Source organism: Balaenoptera physalus (assembly GCF_965194825.1).
Source record: "Balaenoptera physalus genome assembly, chromosome: 2".
NCBI lineage: Eukaryota > Metazoa > Chordata > Mammalia > Artiodactyla > Balaenopteridae > Balaenoptera > Balaenoptera physalus.
The window spans coordinates 22,027,802-22,046,512 of NC_138883.1; the positions used below are offsets into that span (position 1 = coordinate 22,027,802).

Below are 18,711 nucleotides of genomic sequence, written 5' to 3' on the forward strand. Positions count from 1 at the left end.
TCCAAAGTCCTTGGAACGTAGCTCTGAGTGGCTCCCCAGAAGTTTAATAAACATGTATACTCCTGTATACATGGGAGGTACCCAGAAAAAATGAATAACTCCCTGAAATGGCCCAAGCCACCACCTTAAATACTAGCTCAAGACAAAAGAGGATGTTGGGGGAAGGAATAGGCCAGTTTGGGGAAGTTTCCAGGTTACCCTGGTAAACAAGGGTAAGGTTGTTATGCAGATTTGAGTCCAGGCCTTCTCTGCTGGTAAAGGGTCTCTAGAGATTTGGACCTCCTCCTATTCCTGGTACAGAGAGGGAGACACCTTTACAAATGGAGATTTCCTTTATAAAGGTAAATGTCCCTTACAATAGGGTAACTTTCACTGAATTTTCAGAGCTTCTCCCTCATCAGCTGTTTCTAAAAAATAATGAGGCTAAAATAATCCTTATGCCAAAAAGGCATGTTTTGGGGTAGCAAATCCTGCTGGCCTTCAGGGCAGAAGAGTGAACAATAATGAACCAAAATCCTTGCCCCCAAGGAGCTTGAATTCTAGCGGGGAAGACATTGGATATATAGGATGTTAGACAGAGATAACGTTAAGAAGTAATAAAGCAGAGAAGGGGACTTGCATCTTTGGAGAGAATAGCTCAGGAGTACCTCACTGAGAAGGTGACATTTTTAAGGAAAACGGGGTGTGAGCCATAAGCATTCCAGATAGAGAAAAGATCTATATGTTTTATAAATGCCTAAGAAAATAGAATGAAAATTCTCTGTAGTTTCATATTTACACCATGTGGCAGATATTGCTATTTATTTATTCATTTTCCTCTTAAATCTCAGTATCTTTTCCTGTTTCTGAACCCAACACCATAATTTCGATTCTCCAGCCAGGAGGCCTGACTGACTCTATGTTTTTGGACAAGCTACTTAACCTCTTTGAGTCTGTTACCCCCTGTGTAAAGGAAGACCACTGTCTAACTCTCAGGATCCATGGGCAAAATGAGATGACATTTGTAAAATTGTCTGACATTTCATGGGTACTCAATAATTGCTAGTTTCTTTCTTTTTTTTAATTCTTCCTTCCCTGTCCACACTCTTTTCAGCACTTGTTTTCAGTACTTGTCAGTAAATTTGCAATAAGATTCTTATGCAACAGGGTGGAGAAACCATGTGATAGGCAATTAACCAAAGACAAATTAGGAACATTAGGAAACTTGATTTTAAAAAAGGAAACTTTCCGAAGTGGTTTTTGCTAAATTTGGTGCTCAAGGTTACAGAGATAAAACCAAGCCCTGTGCACTTCCCCCTTAAAGATATTTTTCATTGTATGCCAGGTCAGCAGTCCTAGTAGATCTCAATTTGTATATGTAACAGTCTACAGATTCTCCAGTTACAGTCAAACTCAAGGCAAGCAGAGATATATCACATTCATATGCAAATACATCTATATTCACATTCTTATCCCCTAATCCAACCTAGCTCTAATTTTGCAGTGCAAATTGGTGAGTTTTCTTGAGAGTGTTGGTGTGCCACTAAAAATGGAGGAAATGTAAGGGTAAGGGTGAAACTGCGTGTAGTTTAGGTCTGAATGAAGCCGAAACCTGGGTTTAGAAATAAAAGTAGAGCCTAGGGACTTCGCAGGTGGCGCAGTGGTTAAGAATCTGCCTGCCAATGCAGGGGACACAGGTTTGAGCCCTGGTCTGGGGAGATCCCACATGCTGCAGAGCAACTAAGCCTGTATGCCACAACTACTGAGCCTGTGCGCCTAGAGTCCGTGCTCTGCAAGAAGAGAAGCCACCGCAATGAGAAGCCCGTGCACTGCAACGAAGAGTAGCCCCCGTTTGCCGCAACTAGAGAAAGCCCGTGGGCAGCAACGAAGACCCAATGCAGCCAAAAAAAAAAAAAAAAAAAAAAAAGTAGAGCCTAAAATCATTCATATTCTTTGGTGAGCTTATCTTTGATTTGAGGGTCATTAGACCTTAATTGTAATACCGGTTTTGATACTGACTCACTGTGGGGTCTCAGTCAGTTAGTTTTCCCTGTCTGTATCATGAATGACACTTCCTTGCCTTGTACGGCTGTTGAGATTTCATAGTGCTTGTGTTGTTTTAGTGCTTGTCTGACTTTCATAACATCGAAGTCAGACAAGCACTAAAGATAATGTACAACTATTTATACTGTATGTTTTTGGTTTTCCGTCTGTCCCCAGCCATATCATTGACCATGCCCTGCTGGACGTGCCCTTCCTTCAGTTCCCTGAGGAGATGCCCTCTGCCCTCCGAGAGCAGCTGGACCACACATTCTGAAGACACCAGTAGTCCTAGTTTTGGCCCCTCGTACACAGACCTGCAGCTCATCAGTGCTGAGGAGCAGAGTGGCCTGGCTTCCAGGGCTGACTCGACTGGTAAGATGGAGCCCCAAGCCAGAGGGCTCTGCAAATCACTTTTGGTGACCTGTTGCCACTCATCAAATCTCTGCAGCCAGCTTTGTTTGCAGAATGAGTTCAGGCATAGTCATCCAGTCAAAAAGCTAGAATCCTAAGTGGTTCAAAATTGCATTGGGAAAAAACATTCACACAGGTTGGCTGGTTGGTTGGCAGGTTATCAATACTGGGAAACCATTTGACAGTATATCTTAAGGGGTTGTTTTCTGACTGTTCTGTACAAGTACGGTTCCCCGTCAATTTATTTTCTCCTTGGTTAACCGAACTATGTGTAATATGCACAAGGCTGAATCTTTCATCCTACCACCCACGCACCTTCCCTGTTCAGCAAGAGGGAGGTTAGATTTAAGCAGAGAAAAAGTAAATGTTATGTGAAGTGGAATGAGAATCAGGATGCAGCCGCTGTGTCCAGAGTACAGATCATTTTGCAGTTCTGTTTTTTCTGTTGTGCCTGGATTGAGCTATGCACCAGTCTATAACATCCCATGTTCTCATTTATTACATTTCCGGTAGGTGTAGGGTGGAATGCTGGCTGGCTTTGCAGGTAGAATATGGGCCTGTCAGCAAGCACTGTATTATGGGTTGGGGTTTAGGGCAGCATTGGAAAGATGTTGTGTGTGGTTAGTGTTTTGGTTATTTGGCCCAAGGGATTGCTTTCCTTTGAAAGTGATAGAGTTACTGATGGTTTCTCTGTGGACGAATTTACCCAGTGTGTCCAACAATATTTGTTTTTCCTTCTCAAAGGTGTGCTTTAGGAATTTGTCTCTGGATCATTTTTCAAATTTGGGTAACATTTGTCCTCACGGTGTGTGCTACTGGGAGGTTCTACAAGTAGAAAGAGTGATCCCTCTTGCAGACTAAAGGGTTCAGACAGGATTTGGTTTGGTATTTGATAATATTGCAAGGAATCCTAGTTTATGATGGTCTCTCTCTCTGTCTCTCTTCACAAGCCACAGTTCTTTATTGCATTTTGTTTGCACCGACACACGCAATTCTGGTTGATGCCCTGTGACGGATGATCTTGATCAGCGGCTGAAATACGCCCCCACAACCCCCTCTCCACCCTGGGGAGCATTTCACGGATGGGAGCACCTTGTGGATGGGAAGTCACAAGCTGAGGTGGTGAGGAAGAGAGGCGCTGCTTGCCTCCTGTTTGTGTCTCCTTGCTCTCAACCTCTTTGCCAAGCCTTCCCGTGGAGGAGGCTGAGAGCACACAGACGCTGGAGTCACACTGCTCAGGTTCAGATCCTCCTTCTGCCATTGTGACCTTGGGCAAGATTCTTAGTATCTTTACGACTCGGTTTCCCCATCTGAAAAATGGCCGTAATAATAGTACTTACCTCAGCCAAATTATTACTCACTCCAAGTGAGACAGTTTATGTACAACAACTTAACATAATGCTTGACACAGAATGAATGATCGTCAAGGATGTGATTTCTTCTCTCTCCTGCCCCAGGGTTCTTATTGCTTTAGAGAAGTAGAGGTGGGCTCCTCACTGCAGGAAAAGTCAGGATCTCTAGGCTCAGGCTGGTTTTTTTGGTGGCCTCTTTACTTAGGTGAAAATTGCTTTAATTCCTAGAGGTTCAAATGATGAACGTCGGAGTCCTAGCCTGAACTGGACATTGTTAATCTGTCCCCAAAGCTTATAATTATGTTTAGTATCTCCCTTTTCATTGGGAAAGCCTCCTCCCCTCTGTTGTTTTGGTCAGGGTCCTAGCAGGAAGCAGATGGTGCCCTCAGAGGGGTTTATCTGAAGAGAGTTCAATGAAAGAACTGCTTACAGAGGCAACAAGACCTAGATTCACGGAAGAGGGGCTGCCCCACAGGTGCTATGGCTATAGAAAGAACAACACCGCTGCCAGAGACTTGGCAAAGTGGGGAGAGAGGGGGGAGTAAATACCCAGATCTTGTGTTGGTCCTCCCATCAGCAGATCTTGTCGGAAACCAAAGGGCGTGGAGCCCTGGTGAGGCAGCCCACAGCGGTCAGCCACCAGGCCACAGAGCAGGTGGAGAGAGGTGGGGAATGGCTTTGGAGTGAGGGGTGGTGGTGAAGCAAATGGAGAATAGCCAACACACTTTGGTCCCTACCAGGAACTAAATGTCCTGCAGGCTGGGGTCACTCCAGAGACACAAATGGCAAAACCAGGACTAGAGAATGATGAGTGATGCTCTCGGTTCCCTCCTTCAGCAGGAGGCGGTTTCTGCAGCTACAGGGAGGCTAGAGGTATGGCCTTTTAGCAACCGTCCTCTTTTGCAGAAGTGGTAATAATCATAGCCAGGACTTTCTGAGTGTGTGCTGTGTGTCCGATGTGGATTATCTCTGCCTTTACAAGAATCCTGCTGGCAGGCATCATTCTCATATCCTAGTTGACCCTGAGTCTGTAGAAGGTTAAGAGACTTGTCTAAGAGAACACCGTTAAGGAATGGACAAATCTGTGTCTCAGTCAAAGTTCCAAAGCCTTTTCCAGTGGCTCCCAAACCTGGCAGTGCCACAGAGTCATCACGTTATCGATTTGCTGTTACCTTCCAGACCTTCTATACAGATAGGTATAGAGGAGATATATATATATATGTATACCAGAGCTTGAGGAAAAAGCTCCTGTTTCGTTAACAGATATGCGCTGTGCCCACTGTATTGTGTTACATAAACAAGTTTCTGGACACTGCATTTTGAAAAGAAATATCCTAATTCTTCAGTCTCAGGCAAGGACCCAGATGGGCCCAGGTGCTAGCAGTGCCCCCATCTGCTTATGATGGAGAGGTTTTCCTTTGCGTCTCACCTCCAGTCACTCTCCAGGACCAGAGGTGGGAACCGGTGTGCCTCCAGGACCCTGGAAAATGAGAGGCAGTGAGGTGAGTAGCTCAGAGGGCAGTTCCCCAGGCTGTGTGGATGGTGTCTGGATGCAGCCTTTGCTGTGGGAACCCCATGAGGTTCTTCCCGAACATCCTGACCGGTGCCAACAGGGTGGAGTTCTGGCTTTGAAAAGCCTTTAACTCGTCCTGACTCCCAGGATAGAAGGAAGATAAGGAAAAACAAGGTTTAGGAGGACGACCAAGTATTTCTAAGCCTGTGGCACTTACCCATCTACCCCAGCAATGGGGAATTTACAGATGCTTTCAGCTGAGCTATTGAGAGCCTCAAAGAAATCGATAGACATGGGAAAGACCCCCCCCAGCCAGGTGACTACCCATGCTCTGCCTGGCACCAGGCCTGTGGCACTGGCCAGCCTCTGGGAGAGCCCTACTTTGAGGCTGGATGTTTCAGTCAGGGTAAACTGAATCCCTCTGAGGCCGAGGAGCAGATTCTCATCCACCTCTGTCTCCTCTCCCTGGAGCTTCTCTTCCTCATCTGTGAAATGGGGCTGGGCATCCCTGCACAGGCAGGGCGACAGGGTGTGTGCAGAGGTGCTTCGTACAGTGCGAAGTGCCCTAGGAGTAAAAAAAAAATCCTAATTGAATAGCCCTGTGCCTTACTTCCCTTTAGCATGGGAAATGAGGGTAATTATTGCCTACTCCTTTATTGCCCCAAAGAGGACTGTAAACCATATGCGTTGTGGGATGGGATCCGAGAGGGGCTTCGTGATCCTCAGGAGTGAGCCGGGGTAAGTGGAGAGACGCTGTGGGGTTTCAGGATGATGGGTTCCTGTGCTGAGGGCTTGGGGGTCCTTGGGAGGACCTTCCTTGGGGAGACTTCTGTCATTTATCTGCCCACTCTCGACCCCCATGTCCTTTAGCATTTTGGAGGGAAGAAGAGGGTGAAGAGAAGTTGCCCCGCTGGCCCGGGGGTTTCCCTGGGGATGCGACTGGGGCAGATGCTCCGTGATTCATCTCCTATGTGGAGCGGGATTATGGTGGCCCAGGCCCGGCCTGTTTCCCTGGCTCTGTTGCTCTGTACCAGGCCGCAGCAAGCCATACCTCCTCCCTGTCCTCCGCGGCGGGAGTCCTGCAGGAAGTTGGCATCCCCACAGGGCAATCCCGATTCCCAGCATAATTGTGGAGGGAAAGACTCTGTGATCAGCCTACACTTTCTTCTCGTTTTCTCACTAAGGGGATAATTAGGAGGAGGAAGGCAAACAAATCCCCTCACGTTGGTTAAATCACGGGGTGTAGGCAGAGCTGGAGAGCAGTGTAGATGTTTGCTCTGGGGTTCAGCTTTCCAGTGCAAATGGCACAAGTGGGAATAGGCAAGATCCCTAATAGCACCCCCTGTCTCCCCAGGGTCCCCTTTCCCTAGATGACAGGCACAACCTGTCATCTTCACCAGTCGAGTAGCTCTGTAATGCCCCTAGTCTTACCTGAGTTGATAAACGGTAAGAGGGTCGAAGGAATAAAAATAAGCCTTCTGCCTTGGAAGTCCATTGCAACCAAGAGAAGAGAAAACACAGAAATGTTTGCAGTAGCACAAGCTGCTGTTAAGTAGTGGGCCTCCATTTTGGTTTTCTTTCATGCACGAGAAAGGTGTGGGTTTAAGTGTGGGATGAGAATGCTCAGGTGTGTATGCAAACTGAGAAGTGTGATGCTGGGTGAAGCACATAGCAGGTGTTTAATAATTGTCTGTCGAGTGGATCCCTGTGTGAAAGGAGTGGGATGCCAGGTGGTGAGTCATCCGCATCCCAGACATCTGTATCCCATTTGGGTTTAAGAGTCCAGCATTTCTCCCAAGTGTGTCCCATGCAGCCGCCTAAGAAAAGCCAGGATGCTGGGGCCAATGAGTTAGGTCATGACCTGCCACCTTTGTTTTTTTTTTAAATATTTATTTATTTATTTATTTTTGGCCACGTCAGGTCTTAGTTGCGGCACACGGGATCTTTCGTTGCTGTGTGCGGGCTCTTTGTTGTGGCGTGCGGGCTTCTCTCTAGTTGTGGCGCGAGGCCTCCAGAGCACGTGGGCTCTGTAGTTGCCGTGCATGGACTCTGTAGTTTGCGGCATGCGGGCTCTCTAGTTGCGGCACGTGGGCTCAGTAGTTGCGGGGCTCAGGCTTAGTTGCCCCGCAGCATGTGGGATCTTAGTTCCCTGACCAGGGATCGAACCCACGTCCCCTGCATTGGAAGGCGGATTCATAACCACTGGACCACCAGGGAAGTCCCCCTGCCACCTTTGCTGGAGATTTGTAGCATGTATTAGCTTATTAAAGATTTTGAAAAGTCCTGAAATGATATGGTATTTATGTATGTATCTATGTATATGTATAATTTATATTTATATGTGTGTGTGTATATATATATATATACACACACACATATATATTTATATACATCTACAAATAATTTTAGTCTTTCATTAACCCATAGTGCCTATCTGGTTACCTGGTCATATCTCAAGGTACAGAAACCCAAACATACATAAATTAGCAAATTTGAGTTGGAAGTGCATGCCATTGCTGAAGTGTTGGGAAACCAGAGAAACCAGAAAGAAATATTTTGACAAACTTTCCTGGATTTACAAAGGTAGCTCTACTTTGTCTTATGCTCTGCTATACCTCTTGGCCTTTTTAAAAAATTATAATTCGATAGACTCAGGACTACATTTTGCCAAACGTTCTTTGTATTTAAACCCTCGTGGGATTTAAAACAAATGTAGACCAGATGTTCTTGATTTATTTGCATTTAACTGATCACAATGGAATTCTGCCAGAGCAGTAGGAGATCTCCAGGGATTTTGGACTCCTCTTTTTCTTTTTCTTTTTCCCCTCAGAAACAAGTGTTTGTGATGGGTAGAAACCTATGGACTCGGGAGTTCAATTTTTGTGACAAGCACTTTTTAGATGCTTAGAAAGTTTCTGTTGTCATGATTGGTTAAGGATAGAATGAGAACATCACCGGGGCTGTGTGCCTCTTTATAAAATGTAACACGTTTCTCTGTTGCCTGTTTTGTCGTAATCCTGCTGTAGCTGGTAGAACACTAGACCAGGGGCCCGGATTCCTAGTAAACAGTAATTATCATTGTGCATGATGGGGCTACAGGGGATTCTTGTTATTCTTAAGGCACATTTGTATTTTATGATTTTTTTTTTCACCTTGAATACATTTTGCTTGGAAAACAAAATGAGTTAACTTATTTTAAAAATTCTTTTGCCTAGCTATAAATTTCAGTGATAATTTGTATCCCTCCTGAGTAATAGTGTCCTCCTCAAAATGGAAGAACAGTAGAACATATTTTTAAAACAAATTACATCTTTTTTTTCTTTCATTAACAAATAGAAATTTGGCCCCATTTCTGTTCTTAGGATGCCCCAGGATCCTTGATATTCTTGTTCCCATTAAGTTGTACATTTTGGATTTAAATCAGTATTTTAAAACTCTAATGATTGCTTTCTTTGAAAATTTCTTTTCTAAGAGGTTCAAAAGTTTCTCAGAAACACAAATTTTTATTGAGTAAAACTGGTATTTTACCAGTCATTGCAAATACAGAAAAGAGTAAAAGTGTATGACATCTGTCTATGAAGAACGGATAATCTACAAATTTTTGCTGTTAAAAGGATCATTATATATAACTTAAAAAATAGTTTTTAGCTATGGAACATCTACTGTATGCTAGGAATGTGTTACACACATGCATACACACATTTAATCTTCATAATCTTAAAAGTAGATATTACTACCCCATTTTATAGAAGCAGAAACACAGCTAAGGAGATTAAATGATTTGGCCAAAGTCACACAACTGTAAAGGGTAGTGTTGGGATTCAATCCAAGTCTCTCTCCTCAGTTTCCCTGCCTGGTGCCTGGTAATGAGAGGCTGGTGTTTGTGAATGCAGTGAGTTGTGGGCAGCAGTTATAGAGAGCCTTCTGGGGGCCCAGCGCTGCTTCCTCTGCATCCCGGGAGCTATGTACAAACCTCCCTCGTGAGTTTATCTCATTGGGTGGCAGTGACTTGTTCAGGAGTCCCCACTAGACTGAGGTCTTCTTGGAAGCAGGAACCACATCATATTCATTTTATATTCCCACAACACTGCCTGGCACGTTGAACTTATGCAGTGGATATTTGTGGAATAAGTTAACTATTCTGATATAGGGCTAGAAGACCCTTGTTCCCAATCCTGTTCTCCAATTACCTAGGCTTAAGTGTATTTGCTAATTGAAATGTAACTTCATGACAGGGAAGAATTAAAAGAGAACAGATAGGTGCAGCCAGTGTGGAAATAAGACTTTTTTCCTGTGTTTTCACATGTTAGCCATTTATCCAGTCGTGTCCATTCATTTTGTTTTCCTGTTCTTATTTGGGTTTTACTATAGTCTTTTAAATTTTCTAAAAAAAAAAATTGATGTATGTGTGGGGGTGCAGTGGGGAGTTCTCTCTCTGTCTGGGTATCTCAGCATTTCACTTACCCTATATATTCTTTGACCAAAGCAGCCCTATTTTCCTTTCCTATTTATTTAGCTCAGAGAGTGCAAAGAAGGTGATTTGGGGAAAGCTTTTCCGTGATATTGAAATAGGTCCTTGTGATTATTGAACCATCTATGTAGAAGAAAATCTGAGAAAGAGTGGTAGAGTTTAAGATGCTGTGCTCCATACAGATGATCTAAACTAGATATTTTAGAACTACTTCATAAAAAACCCGTGACCTCCAACCAGAGATTTTGCAAGTCCCTTTTAGAATTGCTAATGCACTAGTCCTGAAGAGGAGGTGACAACTGTAGTGCCTTTTATTGATTACTTTCTGTAGTGTTCTTTGTAGTGTTATGATCTCCCTTTTATAGATGACAACACCAATGCCCAGAGCCACACATTAGTTAAGGGACAGAATTAGGATTGATGTCCAGGCTTGTTGACGCTGTGCAGCTCTGCCCGTCCTGTGGCTGAGCTCTCTGCAAGGACCACTTCACTGCACCCAGTCCTACAGGGTGGAGCTTAAGAGGACGTAGAGAACGGACATGTGGACACAGGGTGGGAAGGGGAGGGAGGGACATAGGCTTGACATAAATACATTACCATGTGTAAAATAGATAGCTAGTGGGAACATGATGTATAGCACAGGAAGCTCAGCTCAGTGCTCTGTGATGACCTTGGGGGGTGGGAGGGAGGTATAAGAGGGAGGGGATATAGGTATACATATAGCTGATTCACTTCATTGTACAGCAGAAACGAACACAACATTGTAAAGCAATTTTACTCCGATTAAAAAAAAAAGAGGCTGTGTTCTTTCATTGCCAAACAGATGATCACAACTAGATATTTGGAACCACTTAGACTTCAGAGGGTCCATGAACTTGGATGATAGGTCAACACTGTCTCTCACCTCTAGGGAGGTTAGTGAAATGAGCATTTCTTTCAATTATGGGTGTAGGCAGCAAACCACAGTAGTAGTTGCAGTATCTCGCACTTAATCATCAACAGAAATCACAGATGTTTCCATAGCACGTTATCATTCTGAATGGTAGTTATTGGTTGTGTTAATGGTTGTACTGATGGTAGTATTAATATTCTGCTGTAATTCAGGTAACATCCATGGTGGCCTGGAGTAGGGGACTGGACTAGGTTAAAGGAAACTGAACAAATTTAAAAGACATTTAGCATTTAGAATGGACAGAATCCACATCACATGTTTCCCTGTTATGCTTCTACATGTTCCATCTCTGTGCCTCTACTCTTTTTTTAAAAAATTTATTTAATTTATTTATTTTTGGCTGCATTGGGTCTTCAACACTAGCAGTGCCACTTGCTATGGAAACTGGATTTTGGATCTGACACTCCATTTAAAGCCTACTTCCCACAGTTACAGTAAGGAGAAAGCAGTTGTTTATGCTTAATAAACCTCTCACTCAGCCTTTTCACCTGCTTATCTATGGGATGGCTTGCTCATTCACGAAGGGGCTGGTTTATCCTGCTGGACTCACTGGCTTACATGCCAATTCAAAAGTAAATATGATAGTTCACAAAAGAAGAAATGCAAAGACGTAATAGGAAAAGATGATTATCCCCACAATCAGTTGTACAGATAAACAATGATGTTTATCGGATTGGTAAAGTTTAAATGATTGGAAGTATCTAGTGTTGAGAGTGGAGAGCTGGGAATTTGCATGCAAGGATCACAGAAGGACCCTTCTGGAGGGCATTCTAGCTGTTGGTGTCAATTTGAATGTCACTCTTTAACCATTAATTTATTCCAATTAAATAATTTGACATGTGCCTGTGTGTGCATAGAAGCACTGTTTATATTAGCAAAGCAAACAAACAAAACCCAAATGTCAAATAAAGTGAAATGCTATGCAGCCATGGAAAGTGTCCCAATTATATTAATTGAAAAAGGTGCGTTACAGGATAGAATGTATAATCATTTTGCTATATTGGCCTATATAGAGTTTTGCCATATTAGTGTGTGTGTGTGTATTTCTGAGTATATAGAAGAACGTTTGATAGGCTGTATCCCAAACTGCTAATATTGGTTATCTTGGGGTAGTGGACTTTTCATTCCTTACTACATTTATTTCTATAGGATCTGAATTATTATAATAACCAAAATAGCTCTAAAAATCAGAAAAAAAAAGAATGAAAATACTTCCACTTAGAAAATTAAATATGTTACTAGAGCATTTTAACATTTCTTCTGTGCTATATGTGTTTGTTTGGGGGCTGGCCTGTTTGTTGGGGGTTGAGTGCTGGCCTGTTTGCTTTGTGGGGGAGGCCATTGTTTCAAACATTGCTGTCATATACTTGAGATTTTTCACTGGCATGATGCTAGTTGCTTACTCTTTGCAGGAAGTAGATATAGAGTGATGAAAAGCCCTGGTCTTCTGAGTTTGACAGACCAAACACCGGTCCTGCTACTCCCCTGCTCCGTGACATTCGGCAGATTATCTAACCTCATAGACCTTTAGTTTCCTCAACTGTAGAATGGAAATAATAATGATAATACTGAGCTTGCAGGTTTATTTTGAGGGTTCAGTGAGACCTGGAACATAAAGTTTCTGGAGTAAAATAAGGAGTAGTCATTATGATGATAGGGATATAATGCGGTTTTCAGAATTCCTCCTGTTTTAGAGCTAGGACTTAGTCTATGGGAGGAAAATTCTTTTAAGTTGTGGAAAAACGGCCAAATGGAACCCAAAAGAGGTTCTACTCTATGTCCTTGGCTAGTTTCTGTTAAACCACCTTTACAGAAAGGCAGTTTCTTCTATTCTTTCTGTTCTCATTGACTGAAGGGTGGGCTCACTCAGCATGCTTTGTGAAACCCCTTGTGTCTATGGCATTTTTCTGCAGAATTAGAATCAGGAAGAAAAGCTTTCCTGAGAAGAGGAGGGAGGGAGGATGGGGTGAGAGGGAGGGCTGGATGGGGGTAGGGAGCCAATGCCAGGTTTACTTTCATGAGGTGCCTCGCCCCTCCTCCTCTTCAGAATTGGTTTGTTTGGACAAATTGGTTGCCTCAAGCAACACATTATTAGTCTGAGCCGGAATGTATCCCGGGAGACTTGCTACTTTCCCTTTGCCAAGTAATTGTCCTTTTCCCAAAGAGGGTGCTGGGGCTGCGGAGGCATTTTCCACTTTGGCATATTTCAGTCCAGTCCCCCCACCTCCCTCACACTGAGCGTCTGCTGCTGGCACTACGCATTTAGAAAGCAACCAGTTGTGAGCTGTTAATCTTTGTTTTCAACTCCAGGATTTGTCATCCATCCTTCCTTAAACCCTCAGTACTGGTGTCTAAGGAAAGAAGATTGTACAGGCAGACCTCGGAGACATTTCAGCTTCCCTTCCAGACCACTGCAACAAAGTGAATATTGCAATAAAGCGAGTCAGGCAAAGTTTTTGGTTTCCCAGTACATATAAAAGTTATGTTCACACTATAGTATGTTATGTGTGCAATAGCATTATGTCTAAAAAACAAGATAGATACCTTAACTAAAAAATCCTTTGGGGGCTTCCCTGGTGGCGCAGTGGTTAAGAATCTGCCTGCGAATGCAGGGGACATGGGTTCAAGCCCTGGTCCGGGAAGATCCCACATGCCACCGAGGAACTGAGTCTGTGCGCCACAACTACTGAGCCTGCTCTCTAGAGCCCACGAGCCACAACGACTGAGCCCATGTGCCACAACTACTGAAGCCCGAGCACCTAGAGCCTGTGCTCTGCAACAAGAGAAGCCACTACAATGAGAAGCCCGCGCACTGCAACCAACAGTAACCCCCGCTCGCCACAACTAGAGAAAAGCCCGTGCGCAGCAATGAACACCCAACACAGCCAAAAATAAATAAATAAATAAATAAAATTAAAAAAAAACCTTTGTTGCTAAAAAATGCTAACCATCATCTGAGCCTTCAGCGAGTTGTAATCTTTTTGCTGGTGGACGGTCTTGCCTTGATGCTGACTGATCAGGATGGTGGTTGCTGAAGCATGGGTTGCTGTGGCAACTTCTTAAAGCAAGACAGCGATGAAGTCTGCCACGTTGGTTGACTCTTCCTTTCAGGAATAATTTCTCTGCAGCATGCAGTGCTGTTTGATAGCATTTTACCCACTGTAGAACTTCTTTCAAAACGGGAGTCAGTCCTCTCAAACCCTGCCACTGCTTTATCAACTAAATTTATGCAATATTCTGAATGCTGTTGTCATTAAAAACATTATCACAAATGTGTTGTCATTTCAACAGTCTTCACAGCATCTTCACCAAGAGTAGTTTCCATCTCAAGAAACCACTTTCTTTGCTCATCCGTAAGAAGCAACTCCTCATCTGTTAAGGTTTTATTATGAGATTGCAGCAATTCAGTCACATCTTCAGGCTCCACTTCTAATTCTAGTTCTCTTGCCCTTTCTACCACAGTTATAATAGTAACTTCAAAAATCACTGATCACAGATCACCATGACAAATGTAATAATGACAAAGTTCGAGATATTGTGAGAACTACCAAAACGTGACACAGAGACATGAAATGAGCAAATGCTATTGGAAAAATGGCGCCGATAGACTTGCTAGATGCAGGGTCACCACAAACCTTCAATCTGTAAAAAACAAAATATATCTGTACAGTGCAATAAAGCAAAATGCAATAAAATAAGGTATGCCTTTGTCATTGGTCAAAACGTTCCCCGTACCCCCCGACCCAGCCGCAGGACGTAGGCCTCCCTTGCAACAGGATGATATTCCTGCCCCGTTGACGTCAGGCTTGACCATGGGACCTGCTTTTTGGCAGTGCAACACAGGTGGAAGTGACACTTTCAGCATAGATTTCCACATGCTTTTCCCTTTGTCAGAGTCACCCACTCTGGCCCACAGGCCACCCTCAGACCCTGGCTTGGCCCTTGTTTTGGTGCTCCTCTGGCTTCGCTTGTCCTCCCACCCCACCTTCTAGACCACAGTCCGCGTGCCCAGGACTCCAGAACCCTTTGCCTAGATAGCCATGGGCCCACTCCCTGGTCTCTCCCTGGATTTGTGCACCCAGATGCAGCCCACGCCGTGGGTGTGTGCAGCCCTAGGCCTGCAGGAGCTGGAAATAGAGCTTGGAGCTGAGGACAGTGCGGGATGGAGTGGGGTGGGGCAGGGGAGTGAGAAGGGAGCGGCCCTCAGGCCAGGGGCCACTTCTCCCTGCACAGTGATGTTTCTGTGTAGAGCTCCAAGGAGGCCGGGAAGTCACAATTCCATCTTGGCCTTCTGGGTTGGTATGAACATATATCGATCAAGGAGGATAAGACATGCTTTATTTAACAGTTTTTAGCTCGGTCCATAGTTTAAAGTACTTGGACATATGTTATGTGAGCCTGCATCTGAACCGCTAGGGTAGTGCTGATGAATGCTCAGATGAGTCTAACGTCCTGAACAGGGGCTGCTTTTTCAGCCTGGGCCCCAGAATGATGTGGACAGAGCTGCAGCTATTTCTTGATAGATGTAATTGGAAAAATAAATCTTTGTAATTGTGAGCCACCAGGATTCTGGAGTTGTCTGTTACTGTGGCTTAACTTAGACTAAGGTCACTAACTTCAAAATGAACAGGTGACATTTATTGAAGATGTCTGACCTCACCACTTTATTTATTTATTTATTTAAAGATCAGGTTTTGTTTTATTTTACTTATCTATTTAATTTATTGGCTGTGTCGGGTCTTAGTTGCGGCACACGGGATCTTTTCGTTGTGGCGCATGGGCTTCTCTCTAGTTGTGGCGGGCAGGCTCCAGAGGACGTGGACTCTGTAGTTTGCAGCGTGCAGGCTCTCTCCTTGAGATGTACGGGCTCAGTAGTTGCGGCATGTGGGCTTAGTTGCCCCGCGGCCTGTGGGACCTTAGTTCCCTGACCAGGGGTCGAACCCGTGTCCCCTGCATTGCAAGACGGATTCTTAACCACTGGACCACCAGGAAGTCCCCTCACCCACTTTAAATATAGTATTGGCAGAACTTTTTGTTATCGTATGTATGGTAGTGCTACCCAGAAGAGCCTGGAAGAAATCCTGGGAGTTGACTGGAGTTCTGTGACTGGGCACGTATGTGCCCTCTACACTTCCAGTTGCTCGCATTTCTGTTCCTGAATTGCTAACATTCAATGCACTTTGAGGCTCCTTTTCCAGTAGTGATGGTTTGGGTTATCAATACATCTACCTTGCTTCACTTTCTTTGTGACCTTCCAGAAATAGAATTCAGGGCCAGATCTTGGTAAAAAATTTATAAAATGAGAGAATATAAATAAAGTCCCTAATGTGAAAAAGAGCAGATAGTATTTTTATTTTTTAAAGGTATCCATTATTTGTGAATTTACATTTGAGTGTATCTACCTATCCGTTTCCCATCTTGTACCAGAAAGAATTATCCCAATGAATGGTTTTCAGGTCATGTCTGCTCAGAGTATATCAAATATGAGGCACTTGCTAGAGCTGAGAGTCTTTCTGACTTGGAACAAAGAAAAGTCACCTGGTCCTTGCTGGAAGTAATACTATGAACTTGGCCTAAGGATATCAAATATGGACATTTTTAATGGCAGTTAAGGTAATTCTATTGTAGGTTAAAAACACACTTGTTTTCAAAAAGCTTTCAAATACTTACATAATTTTATTCACTCTTTATTATAGCCTGTGCGATAAGGAGAAAAATATCCTGCCTTTTCACAGGGGAGGAAACTAAGGCTTATTAATTTTCAATGATTTGCCCTCTGTTCTACTACCAATACTAATATCAGTATTAGGAATATTAATATACCAATTAATGTATGAATATGTATTGTAAAATACAGATGTTATTGACATATCAATACTTTATATTATACCTCATATGTATTTAATATACTTTATATTATATATTGATATTAATAATATTGAAATAATTTATATAATGTCCTTATATAAATTATACATAGGCGGCTAACTGCTCTAACAACTCCAAGATTTCAGTGGCTCAGCACAGTTCAAGTTTATTTCTCATCCACGCGACTGTGAGTGCAGGGTGGTGACAGGGTGCTGTGCTCCAGAGTTCCGGGACCCATGCTGTGCTCAGAGTCTCCTCCATTCAGGTGGTGTGTGGGAAGTGGACGTGCATAATCTGTTGGCCAGAACTCAGGGCCTGGCCATGCCTTCCTGTCAAAGAGGCTGGAAAATGTGGCCTCGCTGCATGCCTGGAAAGCAGAGAACACAGATGTTCATGAACACAAGAGGCTGTGCCACAAAACTTATAGAAATCTGTAATGTTTATCTCCCCTGATTATAAGGACCCTGTTTAAGATCTGTAGACCATTATGTTTTTCCTCCAGCTTTATTGAGGTATAATAGGCACACAATAAACTAAACACTTTTAAAGGGTACAGTGTGATGAGCTTTGAAACATGTCTACCATCTGTGAAGTCATCGCTAGAATCAAGATAATGAACGTATCTGCCACCAGAAGTTCCTGCTGTCTTCTTGAAATCCTCCTTTTCTCACTACCCCCCCATCTCCTGCCCTAGGCACCCACTACTCTGCCTACAAAGATTCGCTTGAGTTTTTAAGAATCTTGTATAAATGGAATCATACAGTAGGTTCTGTAATTTGGCTTCTTTCATTCAACATTATTATTTGGGATTCATCCATGTTGCATAAATTCATTCCTTTCTATTGATGAGTAGTGTTTTATTGTATTGTTACACCACAGTTTGTTTTATTTGAAAAAACAAACAAATCCAGCTTTTCAAAGATTGAGGACCTTCTTGATACTTCGCCTTACAGTTTGAAAAGTCTAAGAAAAGCCTTCTTTGGGCAGGTCTGAAAGAACAGCCCCAAGTCTCTCATACAGAACATGAGTCACAAGAAAAGAAGGACTAGATTGAGCAGGTGCTGTGCTTTTCTTGTTTCTGAACTTCCAATTGGGTGGACTATTAATCAAGTCCTGGCAACCTAATGTAGACCAATCACTGTGCCCCATGACCTTGGGAATTCAGTCATCCCTTGGTATCTGCAGGGACCACAGGAGCCCCTGTGGGTACCAAAATCTGCAGATGCTCAAGTCCCTTGTGTGAAATGACGTAATGTAATGAATACAGTCTGTGCTCCATATCCGCTGTTTCTCATCCTTGGAGGCAAAAAGGCCAACTATACAAAAGAAACAAGACAGTTAATCCCGTCAGTTGGTAGTCTGAGGTCGGAGGCAAAAAGGCCAACTATACAAAAGAAACAAGACAGTTAATCCTGTCAGTTGGTAGTCTGAGGTCTATACCATCATTTGCTTGTCCCCGACCCTGGAACCACACTCCACACTGTGTTCATCCCAGGGTGGCACAGTGCTGCCTGTGTCCCTCCTGTGTCCACAAACCTTCCATGACTTCCCTGCCTAAACTCTGACCTTACTGTGGTATCCATGGCTCACTCTCGGGTTTAACCTAGCGTCAGTTTGTCATCTTTAACATGAGCTTGGCAATGTGTATTAGGAGCTACTTACTAAAAGAAATATTTATTTCGTTTAATGGAAGAAATTTTTATTTACTGAAATAAATAATAAGTGAAATCATATAAAGTACCTATTCCCACACCTGATGGATAGTTCAAAAATTGTATGTTTCCTTCCCTTCTGCCCTTTCTCCCTCCCTCCACATTTTGGTCTTATCTTACCTTTCCTTCCTGATTGTCAACCACTGCCCTCTGTCAGATGTGCTGTCCATCCAAACCAAACGGTTCTTTGTCCCCCACGCACGTCCTTTGCTTTTCTCCTTTTGGGCTTTGATTGACAGTGTTCTTTGCCATGGGTCCAGATAGTTCCTCCATCGTGGTCCAACTCAGATGCCAGTACCTCCAGGAAGCCTGCCTTGATTCCTCATCATGCTCTCCCCAAATACACCAACACCCCAAGGCGGGAGTAACTTCTCTACCACAGCAGCTTCACTGTATCACTTACTACCTTC

At 43.6% G+C, this 18,711-nt stretch overlaps 1 protein-coding gene across 11 annotated transcripts in view; it reads left to right on the forward strand.

Annotated features, from left to right (window-relative positions):
* The window catches only part of STON2 (stonin 2), a 154,645-nt gene that overhangs the window by 59,669 nt on the left and 76,265 nt on the right, over positions 1 to 18,711 (forward strand). For all 11 annotated transcript variants that reach the window (XR_014260957.1, XM_082451232.1, XM_082451236.1 and 8 more), the window contains one exon: positions 2,200 to 2,394. Coding sequence is in view for 10 of the 11 variants with exons in the window: in XM_082451232.1 (XP_082307358.1) it covers positions 2,200 to 2,394 (195 nt within the window). In the remaining variant the exon portion in view is untranslated. The remainder of the gene's footprint in view (positions 1 to 2,199; positions 2,395 to 18,711) is intronic.